General features: G+C 51.3%; 1 protein-coding gene across 6 annotated transcripts in view; it reads left to right on the top strand.

The window, feature by feature from the left end:
• Positions 1–14978, top strand: part of SSH1 (slingshot protein phosphatase 1) — a 60127-nt gene that overhangs the window by 28117 nt on the left and 17032 nt on the right. For 5 of the 6 annotated variants that reach the window (XR_014234127.1, XM_082353812.1, XM_082353813.1 and 2 more), the window contains 7 exons: positions 2455–2519; positions 2967–3088; positions 7728–7796; positions 8861–8926; positions 11459–11653; positions 12854–12947; positions 13673–13801. Coding sequence is in view for 5 of the 6 variants with exons in the window: in XM_082353812.1 (XP_082209938.1) it covers positions 2455–2519; positions 2967–3088; positions 7728–7796; positions 8861–8926; positions 11459–11653; positions 12854–12947; positions 13673–13801 (740 nt within the window). In the remaining variant the exon portion in view is untranslated. Of the gene's footprint in view, positions 1–2454; positions 2539–2966; positions 3089–7727; positions 7797–8860; positions 8927–11458; positions 11654–12853; positions 12948–13672; positions 13802–14978 lie in introns of those variants that run through there. The other variant, XM_082353815.1, reaches the window with a different exon arrangement.

The following is a 14978-nucleotide window of genomic DNA, read 5'->3' as shown; positions in this document are numbered from 1 at the left end:
GACTGCTGGTACAAAACCACTATAAACAGAACCTTCGTTCTTGAATTTGCTAACTGTTCTGCCCTGTTAAGAGTGTAACCGTTGTTCGTGTCTTAACCATACCCGTAAACAAAGCCAATGCTCAGCTTTGTTCCCTAAGTATGAAATGTCTCCTTCCTCTAATTCAAAGAATATTTTCGTACTGTGTGTGAGCCTGGGGAAAGTGACTGCAAAACCGTCGTGTAAAAACCCTAAGTCCAGCTGGCTGGCACATCTCTGGCACGAGATGTACACGAGAGTAGGAAGGAAGCCTAGTGTGTTGGCTCTTCTGCCCTAGGGTCTAGGAGGGCTGGTGAACTCCAAAAGGCAGGGGGGCGCCCACTGTCCACAGATGCTTAGTAGGCGACCCTGGGGCAGGCACAGACTAGACTTCACGGCAAGTCCCCTGGACGACCCACAGTCCCCTAAGCGACCCCCATGCCGAGCCGAGTACAGTGGAGGGTTCACTCTGTCCATGTCAAGTAATGCAGCTCATGTCAGCCAGTCCAGTCAGGCTGAGACTCACTCTTTCCAGGGTTGACCTATACTTTAGGCTCACATTCTCTGCCTTTTTTTTTTGCAATTGCTTACTGAACACTTGCACGTACAGAGACCGTGTGTGGCTACCAGGCTGGGGTTGGGATTTTTCTCTGTCAGCAATTACACATCTCAGCAGACAGTCCCACTGTGTGGAAAACGTCCCTTTCACTGAGCCACTCATCAGTCAGGGGGTTGGTTTCTGCTTTCGTCTGTGTGCTGCTGTGATTCGGAGTGGATTGTGGTGGCGGGGGCGGGGGTGGGGGGTGTTGCCCAGGTGGGCCCGGAACCAGCCACGGTGGTTGTGTGCCATCCCGATCACGCTGGTGACACGACAGGTGAGGGTGCTGTTGGGGACAAGATGGGAACAGGGACCGTTACCTCCAAGTCGTGCCTCGTAGGACGTGGTGCCAGTGTAGGGTGTCTTCCACTGTGGCATCCTGTAAGAGAACAGACGAGGGGGCACGTTTCCAACGACCTGATTCCTCTCTGAGGCAGGAAGTACCATTTGGACATCATTTGTCAATCTCCCCTAAAATTCAAAGGACGCTTTTGCAAAAGGAACCCATCCAATGGATTGATCCCTCTGGGGTTCTAATTGTGATCTATAGGGTAATTTTTTTTTTAAAGCTAATTCTGTTTCTTCAGGGTGTTGCACAAATTGAAATGAATATGGATTTTCTGAGTTACTCCCTGCACTTTCTTCTAGATCAGCATCTTTACAGATGAACCATTTCTTCAGAAAGAACCCCATGCAGACAGTTTTTTTTTTTTTTTTTTGAAATATACATAAGCTAGGAAAGAAGTGGCACTAGAACCACCCTCGCTACTTGCTAGTTACGAAGCTCAGGTACGGGGGCCCCTGTGTGCCTGGGACACACAGCCCTTCTTCGGTGAGGTGGATCCTGCGTAACTGTGGAGACTCACTGCCTCAGAGAACCTTTCCTCCCCTCCCTATAGCTCAGAGGCACCCCTGGGACCCTGGGGCCGCTCAGAGATGTTCAAAAGCTGACTCTGGATTACTGCCTCCTTTAAATAAGCAAGGAGGTACAAAAAAAAGAGTACATAATTTTTAGCGAGAAAAAAATGACATTGCTATTCAATCAAGTTATGTCACTGGGTACTCGGCACATACCTGCTCGCTGTGGAGGCACTGAGACATTTCCCCTCCTGGTTGTAGAAGTCATGTCTCTCTCTTACGGAAAATGTAGGAGTTCAAAGCAGGAAATGACCCCCGGTCCTTTTTCTTTCAGACCAACCCTTAGCAAATCCCTGTCTTCAGCTGTGTCCATAGTTTCTGCTGCCCCTCACCCCCCTGCAAAGTCACGTTTGCCTGAATTTAATAACATTTCTCCTCTAGGCTTGTCTGTATTTTCAGATTTTGTATTTTAAAAAACCCATATTGCAATTATTTCAGAAAATAAAAGCAACTTTTAATTTTATTTATTTATGGCTGTGTTAGGTCTTCGTTTCTGCGCAAGGGCTTTCTCTAGTTGCGGCAAGCGGGGGGCCACTCTTCATCGCGGTGCGCGGGCCTCTCACTATCGCGGCCTCTCTTGTTGCGGAGCACAGGCTCCAGACGCGCAGGCTCAGCAATTGTGGCTCATGGGCCTAGTTGCTCTGCGTCATGTGGGATCCTCCCAGACCAGGGCTCGAACCCGTGTCCCCTGCATTGGCAGGCAGATTCTCAACCACTGCGCCACCAGGGAAGCCCCAAAAGCAACTTTTAAAAGCGTGGCAATAAACTGTCTCACCCATCCTCATCATGCAAAACATTCAGGAATGGACTAAGGGAAGTCCAGGTCTTCTTTCAGACCCTTGGAATCAGCCTATTCTAACCTATCCTGCCTAGAAAGTGGGCGGGTGACCTTTTTTAAACTTTCTTCATTGGTCCAACAGGGGACCTGCCTCAACATCTTCAAGTAATGATCAACCTTCTGCGTTGTGAAGATAGAATCAAGCTGGTAAGAAGAGACGCGAGTGGCAAGTTTTAATTTTTAATTGTGAAATTTGGTAGGGACTTATTGACGAGCAGGGGCTTGGGGGTGTGTGGGGCTCTTACATCAGAGCAAGTTCTCCCAAACCGTTCTCAAAACCCAAAGCCCGCTCTGCTCCTCGGTACCCAGAGGTGCAGACAAAGGGGGTGTCAGGTCTCTGGGTCAGTCTGTGCTAAGCTGGAATCATCATTCGCTGGATTTTATTTGTTAACCCCTTTAACAAACTTTGGGGGTCTCCTCTGAGCCAGGTACCATCCCTCATGCTGGGGATATAAATGAGACGTAGGAGTTTTCATCTAAATTCCTAAACTCACGGGGGAAAGGTAGAAACAAAAGTCTTTGGTCTTGGATTGGTGAAGGAAGGGGGTGACCATCTGGCAAGGCAGGCCAGTAAGAGCATCTCTGCCTGTCTAGGCCGTGCGCTTGGAGAGTGCCTGGGCTGAGCGGGCCCGCTACATGGTGGTGGTGGACAGCAGCGGGCGCCAGGACACGGAGGAGAGTATCCTGCTGGGAGTCGACTTTTCCAGTAAGGAAAGGTGAGTCTGATGGACGCCGGCTCCTTTCTGTGATGGGGGCAAGAGTTGCTTCTGGAAGAAGGTTTTCAGGGTCCCACATCCACGGGGGCGGGTGATGGTAGGTGAGGGGGTGATCAGGCACTGGGAATGGTGGAGCCCCTGATTTTAGCTCTTGTGTGCCGCGTGCTGTGCTAGGTCCAGTCTCTGCTCTCAGAGAGCTCAGGGTCTGCACTGTGCTTAGAGATTTAACCCTGGGTCCTATCAGGGGTGCCCTAGAGGAGGGCACCTTAACCAGGAGGGCTTCCTGAAGGAGGTGACGGCTGTGGCGAACACCCCAGGACAAGCAAGAGCCAGCCAAGTAAAGCAGGAAGGCGCCCTCCAGGCCGACCATCCCATATAGAAGTATGTGATTGATCGGCGTTGTATCGAGCGCCTCATGCAGTATTAATATCCCGTGGATTCCCAAGTACTTGTTGATGGGTCCTGGGTCAGAGGCTTGAGGAGAGGTTTGGAATTTCCCAATAATTGGAGGCCAAGTTAGTCATACCATAGACCCTGTTATGTGTGCGAAATGAAGGTGCACGACTCTCCTTACATCTAGGATAAGTTAATGCGAGTGAGATCATTGCAGAACTTGAATTTGTTAAAACTGGATTAAAGTAGACGCCCTTTATTCATCATTCATTAATTTTCTCGTTCATTAAGCAGACCATTCATTTGCCTTCTCCTGTGTAGGAGGCAATAGGCTCAGCCCAGGAAAACGGAGAAGCAACAGTAACCACGGTTCTCGGCCTCAAAGAGCCTGTAAGCTCAGGGAGGGAGGGAACCATCGCCAGAACCTGGGGTGATGGGCCCAGTGATGGAGAAGTGTGGGGTTCGTTCCACACTCGTGACCAGGACTCCATTGCTTGTCACAAGTAAATGAACTAACAGGGAAGCCGTTTCCTTTATGGCCTCGTTCCCAGTACATAGGAGCATTCTGAGTGAGTTTCTGCAGCTCACTTAGGGACGTGAGTCCGAACTGGCTCCCGTGGCCTCGGCTGGTTGGGAAGTCTGGATCTGGAAGGATCTGTGTCAGGACGTGCCTTAAGGGGTGAGCTCCGAGGAGCCCCTTGGAGACCAGAGGGCTCCGTGCTCCAGGTCGGGATGCTCCCAGGCAGGTGCCCTCAGAAATGGCCGGGGCTCCATCCTTCTGGTCATGAGGCAAAGAGACGTTCAACGGTGTTACGGTTATGTTTGTTCTCCGAACGGTTGGCTGGCCTTTCTGAGGGCCTTTGGGGGCAGGACTTCCCCCACCATGTGTCATCCATCCCAGCAGTGCTCTCTGGCCCTGAGCTGAAAGCTGCCTCCCTGGAGAATGTGCCCATCGTCTCAGCCTGAGCCACCAGGGCCTCATAGGAGGCTGCCCGCCCCCCCCCCCATCCAGGTCATCTCTGTGGCCTTGGTCAGAGAGCACAGAGCAGTTAACCTGATGCTTCATAAGCGTCTCGCCCCGTGGGGTAGGCGGTCCTATAACTCACGTTTTACAAATGAGGAGTCAGAAGCCCAAGAGGCTGGAGTGGTTACACCAAGGCTTTCCTAGTAACAGAGCTGCGACTCAGAACTGGGTTTTTATTGTAGACCTGTGGTGTAGACCCACTCATTCCTTTCCCACTCGTTGTCCTCTGCACCCCCTCGTTCACCAATCCGTTCATACCCTCACGGTGCGTGCCCTTGTTCGCACGCACTTTCAGTATGCCAGGTGTCCTGCCAAGTGTCCTGCCAGGCGCGGGGGCTACATCGGTGGGAGAGACCAGCCTCTGCTCCCTTGGAGCTCACAGTCTAGATGGACGAAGTTTAGACACACGAGCACCTGAGACCGTCTTTACACACAGGCCCACGTGCTCATTCTCACCCACTCTCTGAAGCGCCCTGCCCTTCCTCTGCCTCCTCGGCACCCGCTTCAGTTCTCAGCGTGTCCCTGCTCCCTGGGCCCCCTCACCTCTGCTGCACCCTCTGCGCTCAGGCCAGCGTCCCCTCCGCTGTCCCAGCCTGAGCCACAGCCCGAGCACAGGTGCCAACTCCAAGGCCAGTGCTGGTCTCCTGTCTTGGGGAGATGGGTCAAGGGGCTGAAGAGGGTGAGCGGGAACCACGTGGACCTTCCTGTTGTCGGGCCGGATGCAGCGTCCCCCGCGCCCAGGCATAGGGGCCGGGAACTGGACGCCTTTATCCATCTCCAGCTTGAAAACAAAGCCCTGGTCCTTACAGAAGCCTTTGGCCTACTGAGAGCATGATACATTTGTTTTTCTAAATTCCTGCCATGAGATTTTGTTTCCTTATTCAAAAAAAGAGAGAGATGAGGTGCCCCCAAAAGGACTCCCCTCAAGGAGAGGGAGTCCAGATGCAGTGTCAGGAGAGAGCGTGGGAATGACGCCAGCCACGGCGGGCTCACGGGTTCTCCCTTGGAGTCACATCTACACATGATTCCTCTGGGGACCAGAGCAGCTGCCCTGCAGGGACCATCTGGGGTTATTTTGTTTCAGATTCGGGAACACTGTGGGTGCTGTGAGCACGAACACCGTCCCCCACTTGTTAGTGTTTTGCAGCCCGTAAAGGACAGGCCTGTCTCCTTCCTACACCTCCAGCCCCCGCGCAGGCCCCGCCGGCTTCTCTGTCCCTGCCGCACCGGCCCCGGGGACCGGGGCCCGCTTCCTTCCCCTAGAGGTACCCCCACCCACCCGTTTTATCCTTCAGGGCTGTGCTTCCTCTAAAAAGACCCAGTTTCCCTGACCACGTGTCCCGTCCCCACTTCCCATATATATAAACCCACAGGCCCTCCTTCACTGTAAAAATCTTACTGTCACTCACTACAGGACTAGTGGAGACTCAGAGCAATAACAGATAAGGGGGTGCGATGGAATTGGCACCGTTGTTACAGTCGTGTCCTGGTCTCTGGTCTGCGCTCTGGACTCCAGGTTGAGACCCTGAGCGGAAGCCTTCCGTGGCCTTCTGCCCACCGTGTGTAGCTCTCACCAGGCTCCTCCCCACCTCTGCACTTAACGGAGGAGGGCAGTTTAGATGCTGCCCTGGTTTCCTAAGGAGCGTTTCGTCTCCACCTGCCCCGGACCTGGGCCTGTGGCTCCCCAGTCTGTGCTCCGTGTAGCTCTCTGTGCCGTTTTCTCTCCTCATTTCCAGTCCCTGGTGTGGGTCGTCGGTGCTGAAAGAGGGTGAGTGTCCAGGTGTGCCCACACCCTCCCAGGGCACCCTCCAGCCTGGGCTTTCTACATGTCTGTCTTGGGCTCCCAGCGGCCCCCTTCTTGCCTCTCCCCAGTGCGACACAGCTGAGTAACCCCGGGAGCTCTGAGTCTCAATGTCAATTTTATTTTGCCGCTCTACAGAGGAAATATCATTAACCCATCAAGAATGGGTAGGACAAATGTAAAATAGTTAGCTAGTGGGAAGGAGCTGCATCGCACAGGGAGATCAGCTCGGTGCTTTGTGACCACCTAGAGGGGTGGGATAGGGAGGGTGGGAGGGAGACGCAAGAGGGAGGAGATATGGGGATATATGTATACATACAGCTGATTCACTTTGTTATACAGCAGAAACTAACATAACATTGTAAAGCAATTATACTCCCATAAAGATGTTAAAAAAAAAAGAATGGGTAGGACTGCAGGGTGGCACCAGAGAATTTGCCCAACACAGAAGGCTTAGCCCACTTTGACCCAAAGGGCTTGAAACTTACCTTCCCCACAGATACAGAAGCAGAGGGTGGAAAAGATCCCCCGCAGCTGCCAAAGCTCTGGAGGGAGAGCGGTTCCTTGAACCCCAGAGCTGCCTGTGCGCACGGTCGCGTGTGTGTAACCGTACTCCCTGGGGGGCTGTTAGGCGGTAGCAGAGATGTCAGCACAGGATCCCTGGAGATTGTCTGAGCTGCCCTTGGCAGTGACGGCTGTTTCTCACAAGCAGACTCTTTTTTAAATGCCTGAAGAGTTTTCATAGTGATCCGAGGAGACCCTCTGATAAAGCCCTTTCTTTTCCTCTGTGTTTCTCAGCGGCGCCAGGCTCTAAAGTGGTCAGGTATCATTTCACTGTTAGGATGGGCAAAACAAAAGCAGATTAAACTAGTTTTTAAAACAGCAGCTGCACAAAAGGTACAGAAACAGAGGTCCAGAAATGAACTCCAGTCGTGGTGTTGGCACTCTCCCCTCCCCTGTCACCCCAGGACAGGAGGCTGGGGGTGGCTGCCACGACCTGCCTGTGTCCCCCGGACTGTGTGTGGCCTTGTGCCAGGCGTGTGGCAGCCATCAGCGGCCTCAGCCCTGCTGCAGTGTGGGCGTGTGGTCAGCTGGTTACTCCTGGCCCCCGAGAGCCGCAGCTGAGACCTGGCATTTAGGGAGCTGCAGCCACACCAGAATGCTGGGGTCAGAGTTCCCTGTGACTGTCTCTAAGCTGGGGTCACTGGCCATCCCAGACCCACATCTTCTGGAATTCAGTGGTGAGCAGTCCTTGCAGACAGCCTTAGAGCTTCTCCCAGATACACACCTAGGCAGCTGGACGCAGGGCAGGCGGTGGGTCCCCCATGAGCTGGACAGGCTGGGTGGAGACACAGCGAGGGAAGACCACGTGCAGGCGGGTGGGCCCTAACTCTAGGCGTCTTCTCTTCCCTCCCATGTAGTAAAAGCTGTACCATCGGGATGGTTCTCCGACTGTGGAGCGACACAAAAATCCACCTTGACGGAGACGGGTAAGGAGATCTCTCAGAAAGCTTCTTTCACTGTAGACTTTGAAACATCCATCAGTTTGGGCATCGTTGGATAATCATTAACAACGGAGTCACACATGTGACATGTTTACCACATCAGGAGAAATAACATTGCCCTCCCATGAGCCACACAAGGCAGGGTACATGGGACATGATATAAGGGAGGTGGGTCACGAAGTACCAACAGAAACATTTACGGGATATCTGCTGCTGTATGAAGTTCAAGAACAGCAGTGAACAGACATTCATTCATTTGCCTTGATTTGTTAAATGAACACTCGCTGTGTGCCCTCCATGGGCTGGTCCTTGCAAGTTCACAGATGAATATGATGCAGCAGGAGCTCTAAATCTTTGAGGGCTGCAGGGAAGACACACAACCAACAGGTGCAGCAGTGTTTCAGGTGCCATTTGGGGGGCTGCAGAGGAGGAATCATCCAGGTGGGCCTGGGCAGGTAGACCAGGGCCAGGGGGCCGTCCAGATTCTGGCGGGAAATACTCAGGTACTGTCACAAGTGGGAAGAAGCAGGAGAGGAAATTATCTCTACTTGAATTCCAGCAGTAAAAGTTACGTTGCCTTGTAGATAGAACTGCGAGGGAAAGATAAACGTTAGATTTATTGACGACATGGGCTTATGGTTACATTTTTCCTTTTTAAACTTTTGTCTTCCACTAATGTATTTTTTATGCAAGTATAAAAAACACAGATGGAGTGTGGGGGACAGGAGGTAGGGGGTGTGGGGGGACAGTGCAGGCAGGTGAAGCGAGATGGTGTCCAGTGCCGCTGTTGCCTCACACCCTTTGCTGGACTTTTAGTTTTTGGCTGACTTTGTATTGCTGGGTTAAAAGCCAGTCTTCCGGATTTAAGAACTTACCTTTTTTTTTTTGGCTTTTGCCCTTGTCTCTGTGGCCTGTGGTCCCTCATCAGACAGCATGAGACACACTTGTCCTCAGGGTGTCCACAGTGGGCTGTTCCCCCCGCCGTCTGGCAGAGATGTGGTCGGAGGGTCTGACTTCTCACCACGCTGTCCTTTGTTTTTCATTCTCAGTGGATTCAGCGTCAGCACGGCAGGAAGGATGCACATCTTCAAGCCCGTGTCTGTCCAGGCCATGTGGTAAGTGTGGTTTTAGGGACTTTTAACTCCTTAGAAATATTTTCCTAGCTGACAGCACAAATAAAAAAACCCCATCTACTTAGAAGCACATTTAGGTATGTTTATTTTGTGTGTGTGGCAAAAAATATGTATCAATAACAAAATTTACCATTTTAAGCATTTTAAGGACACAATTCAGTGATATTAAGTACATTCAACAGTGTTGTACACCCATCACCACTATCCATTTCCAGAACTTTTTCATCATTCCAAACAGAAACTCTGTACTTATTAAACAGCAATTCCCTATTGCCCCCTCCCCCAGCCCCTGGTAACCTCTATTCTGCTCTCTCTCTGTGACTTTGCCTATTCTAGGTCCCTCATATAAGTGGAATCATACAGTATTGGCCCTTTTGTATCTGGCTTCTATCACTTAGCATAATGCTTTCAGGGTTCATCCGTGTTGTAATACTTCATTCCTTTTTAAGGCTGAACAATAAATTTATTATATGGATGTACTACTTTTATCCATTCATCTCCTGATGGACATTTGGGTTCTTTCTATCTTTTGGCGACTATGAACAGAGCTGCTGTGAACATTGTTGGACAGGGTATCTGGTTGAGTCCCTGCTTTCAGATCTTTTGGAATTTCTAGATCATGTGGTAATTTTGTGCCTAACCTTTTGAGGGACCACCCGCCTGTTTTCTGTAGCAGCTGCACCATTTTACATTCCCGCCAGCAATGCACAGGGGTTCCAGTTTCTCCACATTCTAGTCAACACTTGTTATTCTTTGCTTTTTTTTTCATAACAGCCATCCTTATGGGTATGAAGTGGTATCTCATGGTTTTGGTTTTCATTTCTCTAGTTAGCCTTGAGCATCTTTTCATGTGCTTATTGGCCATTTTGTATATCTTCTTTGAAGAAATATCTGTGCAAGTCCTTTGGCCAGCTCTCAATTGGGTTGTTTGGTCTTTCTGTTGTTGGAGGTACCTTGTTTTTATGTTTCTACCGTCCCTGCTGACAAAATGTCATTTTAGCGTAAATTCACTGATTCCTTGTCCCTGGCACACCGAGGGTGATCAGTTTGCTCCATGAAGGCAACAGCACTCTGCTAGGCATTGAGCATCTGCGGAGGCATAAAACGGACATAATTCCTGTCCTCCTGGAGTTTAAAGTCTGTTGAGGGAGGTGGCCATAAACCCAGAGCAGAGTCCTATGTTATACTGAGGGGTGGGTGCCGGGCTGTGGGATACCTACTGCAGGGTGCAGGGGCCGGGGCAGAGTAGGGCCTCCCTGGACACCTGCATGGGGGGTGAGGTAGCTGTGGGTGAAGACTGCTTTCCACTTCCAGACCTTCTCTGAACCCGACACACATTCTAGAGCCTCGTCATCCTTGGAGGGCTGCACAGACCACTCATATATGAGATCCACACGGCTGTCTCCCTCAAATAATCTGGGAAAGACTCAGGAGAAAGCCGGTGGCCTCTGATGAGAAGAATTCTGCCCAGTGTTTCAAAATAATTACTCTTTTCTCCAGGACAGTGAGAGTGATGCAGGATCCTCCCATGGGCCACGCGCTAACATCGTTGCTTTGTTTTTATGTCTTCTGTTCCTGCAGTCAGTTCAGGGTCATTTGGGGGGAAATCATGAACTCATCGTTCTCTAGACGTCCCAGATGTTCCTTTGTGGCCCTGGATAATTTGTTATCTCTTTCTCTACGAGCGAGTAAAAAAACAGGCCCGTGGGTTTTTCCAAAACTTCAGAACTATAATAAAATTTCGTAAATGTTCAGCTCAAGTTTCTTCCCTCCCCCAGTCTAGAGCTAGGACAGATGTGGACCACTGGGGAAAGTGAAGTGGGTTGCAGTGGTTTTTACGCCGTTGTTGAGCCATTAGTTCTCTGATAACTTCTCCATCCAAGCCCTTGCTCGTCCACCCTTCACTGATACCTGATTCACCCCATTCACTGAGAAATAGCCCATATTTTTGTAAAAAAAAGTAAGAAAAGGATAAGTAAATTGGCTGTTACCAATGTATACGTTTTCAGTACTGTTTCTCCTGCCCGACTCTGCCTCCCAAAACTTCTTCTGCAGTTAGTTCTTGTGAGTTTCTCATTTCCTTACGAAATCTAAGCATCTACGCTATTATAACATTGATGGGAGGGAGCTAGAAATGAAGTGACTGGGAATGCAGTCACATATCTCTGCTGCATGTTGAGGATGCTTTCCTTCCAACTGCTCGGCTGCATTGCGGCTCCCACATTCAAGGTAACCACAACCTCAGAAGTGAATCTCAGTTCCTGGGAGTTCATTAGCGGATGTAAAGTGACCTGGGAGCCTGCCCAATCAGGAGCGTTAGAAAGTTTTGTTGCTTCCTCGTTGGGGATGGTGACGGGTGCCGCCTCTGCTCTCGGGGTCGGTGCCTGTGTCCCGGAGGCCCGCAGTGGTACCTGGCGGCCACGTGTCCCCCTCGTAATCTCAGAGGTAAGAGCGACTGCAGCCCAGCTCCCCTCGTGCCTCCCGGGCCTGACCCTCTTCCCCTCCTCACCCCAGGTCTGCCCTGCAGGTCCTCCACAAGGCCTGCGAGGTGGCACGCAGGCACAACTACTTCCCCGGGGGCGTGGCGCTGCTCTGGGCCTCCTACTACGAGAGCTGCGTTGGCTCCGAGCAGAGCTGCATCAACGAGTGGAACGCCATGCAGGACCTGGAGTCCACGAGGCCCGACTCCCCCGCCCTGTTCGCGGACAAGTGAGTGCGAGTGCGGCGCCCCTGCCGCGGTCCCCAGCCCCGAGCCTGCCCCCGACCCCGAGTCTGCCCCCGACCCCGAGCCTGCCCCCGACCCCGAGCCTGCCCAGCGTCACAGCCCCATTGTCTCCCAGAACCAGCACCCCACGCAGGGGTTCCTGACCTGCAGCCCGTGGGTGTCTTTGGCTGGGGAAGGGTCTGACCACCGCCCCCCCCCCCCACCTTTTAAAATGATAGACAAATTCGGGTGTGAATGCATTTCTGGGGAGCAGCTCCATAACGTTCATCAGCTTCCCTGTACCGGTGCTCTGGTCCCTCCTCCTCAGGTCCAAAGTCTTGATTTCCAAAGCCTCTTCCTCTGCTTATAAGAGTGTGATGAATGTGACATCCGGTTCCTTGGGTCCCAAAACACAACTGCACAGAGGCAGGCCGAGGGCGGCCGGCTCTGACGCAGCAGCGCTGCCCCACGTGGCCTGAGGCCGCACTCCATTAACTCTAGTTCCAGAAGGAGGGAGCCACTCTCCCCTTCTCTCCTGGTTAGGACCCTCCTCCCCAGAGCATCATGTTCCTTGGGGACACCACACGCAGGAGGGCTGTGGACGGAGGGGAGGCCCCCCGAATGAGGGGAGGACCGGGAGCCACGTTGCATGAGGCCTCAAAGAAATGACGAGAGCATTGGATAGGATACATGCCTTTGAACATATGAAGGGGCGTGACGTACAAGAAGGATTGTCGTGGTCCGTGTGGCCCCAGGGTTAGAACCAGGCTGATGCGTAGAAGTTGCCGGTAAACACATAGATTTTGGTTCTGTATAAGCGTGTAAGGAGGTAACGGGAGCCGGATGCAGCTGGGGCCATGGGCTGCCTGAAGACACAGTGATGTCCTCAGCAGAGTCTAGGGGGTCTGGGCCGTGGGGATGTCTCATGGCGGTTCCAGCGTCCGGCCCTGAGAGGCTGAGGCTCTCCAGACCCGCAGGACGAGTCCGCTTCCCAACCATTGTTTGCCCCCTTGGTCTGCCGTCCCCTCTGGTGGCCCCTGGGCGACTTCTCTGTCCCTCTCCCCTTCTCACGGAGAACGTGCCCAAGCCGTGTTCTGTGTAGCCCGGGAGCAGCTGGGGTTTCTGTGAACGCCGACCGCAGGCTTCCCGTGGCTTCATGTGGCTTCCCATGGCTCTGCGCTTTCCTGAATGTGATTTCTCTCCAGGCCAACCGAAGGGGAGAGGACTGAGCGTCTCATCAAAGCCAAACTCCGGAGCATCATGATGAGTCAGGACCTGGAGAACGTGACGTCCAAGGAAGTAAGAGCGCTTCCCTGCTGGGTGGGCCGGAGGTCATGGGCATCCCTGTGTCCTGTTGCCCTAGCGCAGCCTAAGTCGGGTAGATCTAAGAGGTTGAAGTTGCCATTTTAAAAAGCCATATACAATCTGTTTATTAATTAGTGCATGTAAAAAAATCCTATTGTGATACCTTCCAAAGCAAGATGAAACTGCCTTTTAATGTTTTTCTCGATTACTTTTTTCTTTTTTCTGTTGCTCTTTGTCCAAGGAATGCAATGAATTGTAGTAACAGCTTAAACTAAGTAGATCCAAGAGGTTGAAATTGCCATTTAAAAAACTCATGTACAATCTTTTTATGAATTAATACATAATAAACCCTATTGTGATACCTTCCAAAGCAAGATGAAATTGATTTTACGTTTTCACAGTGATAGATTTGATAACTGGAAAAGCATAAGTTTTTTCAACTCAGTAGAAAAGATCCCAAGGGAATCAAATTCCTTCTTTCAGATAATAAACGTCCCCTAGTCAGATTCACATTGAGGCCGAGTAGCCTGCATTCCCACCACCCACGCATGTGTGCAGCGTGTCTAACTGCATATGTGCTTACTCTGAAAAAAGCCCAAAAAACACTTTTTTGAAAACAGTCGTAGTTCATGTTGTGACTTTATTACTTCTTTGGAGAAACTGTTTTGTTGTTTGTTTTTTTAAACAAACCCCCTTTCTTAATATTTTCCACCCCGCAGATCCGTAATGAATTAGAGAAACAGATGAACTGTAACTTGAAAGAATTCAAGGAGTTCATCGACAACGAGATGCTCCTGATCTTGGGACAGATGGACAAGCCCTCCCTCATCTTCGACCATCTTTATCTCGTAAGAGGCACAGCGCACGGCAGGGTCTGGTTTGGGAAACGTAAATCAGACCTTGATTTGTTTGGAGTTTGCAGCAAGTCATAGAGGGGGAGAAACTTGAGTTCCTGGAGCCTCCGTCCCGACTTTTACGGGAACTCCCCTCTTGACCCCTTTCTCTGGCCTGCAGCCTACGGGTTTGCTCGAGAGCCAAATGTTTGTGCCGCAGCTCCCAGCTGAGCTGCGGGGAGTTGTTTGAAAGCTCTCTGGCATAGTCAGCTGGCAACCGTTTTCAGATGCACACCACCCTCCGCCTTCATCGGTCACTAACAGAAACCCCCTCCAGATGGTCTGCAAACTAAAAAAACCCCAGTTCCTGAAGGGAACACCCACGCCTAACCCCAGAATTATGCCTCCTCGTCCCGAGACATGAGAAACAGCAGAGGAGACAGACCAAACGCCTGAAAGCGCAGCGTCCCTCCCACACCCCCCCGCTTGTCCCCAAGCTGCCCCCTGCCCTGCTCCCAGAGCCCGTGGAGGCAGCAGGCCCTGCTGACACGGCTGGCTGGCGGGGCCTGCACATCACTCTCTTCACTCCGTCCCTCACTCAGATTTTCTTAAAGCTGTAAGTCTCCACAGAAGGCAGCTGGCAAGTTTTCAAAGTCAGGGGGTTATAGAGGAAGGCACGCTACTAGTTAGTGAGGCAGCACGGTGCGATGGAAACCGGACCCACCCGGCAGGTTCCCACTCCCCAGCCTGACCAGCCAGGTGCCCGGGGGCAAGTCTCTTGGCCTCTCCTTTCCTTCATCCTGTACCTCAGGGGATGAGTATGAGGATTAAGTTAGTACATATTTAAAGCACTGAGTGCAGTTTCCGTAGGCACTCAAAAATGGTACCCATCGTTAGAGCAGAAATCACATCCTTGGGAAAGTTGAGGACGGGTGTTTGCTGCCAAAGGCATGAATGACTGTGTTTTCTGCCTGTAGGAAGTAATCAGTAGTTCCCCAAATGTGTATGTCTTGATACATATTTAATGTATTAAATACATATTTAACGTATTTATATATATATTGATCTATATACATAGATCTATAAATGTTTAATGTATATATATTTAAATGTGTCTAGATGCGTGGATTTGAAGCCTGAATCTTGAAAGCAGCCCCGGCTCTAATCCTCTCTGGGAAGTTGATTCTTTTCC

The sequence above is a fragment of the Balaenoptera borealis genome (genome assembly GCF_965194805.1).
Source record: "Balaenoptera borealis genome assembly, chromosome: 14".
In the NCBI taxonomy this organism is placed as follows: domain Eukaryota; kingdom Metazoa; phylum Chordata; class Mammalia; order Artiodactyla; family Balaenopteridae; genus Balaenoptera; species Balaenoptera borealis.
Note: the sequence above shows the minus strand (reverse complement) of the source record. Positions and strands in the feature narration are given on the sequence as shown.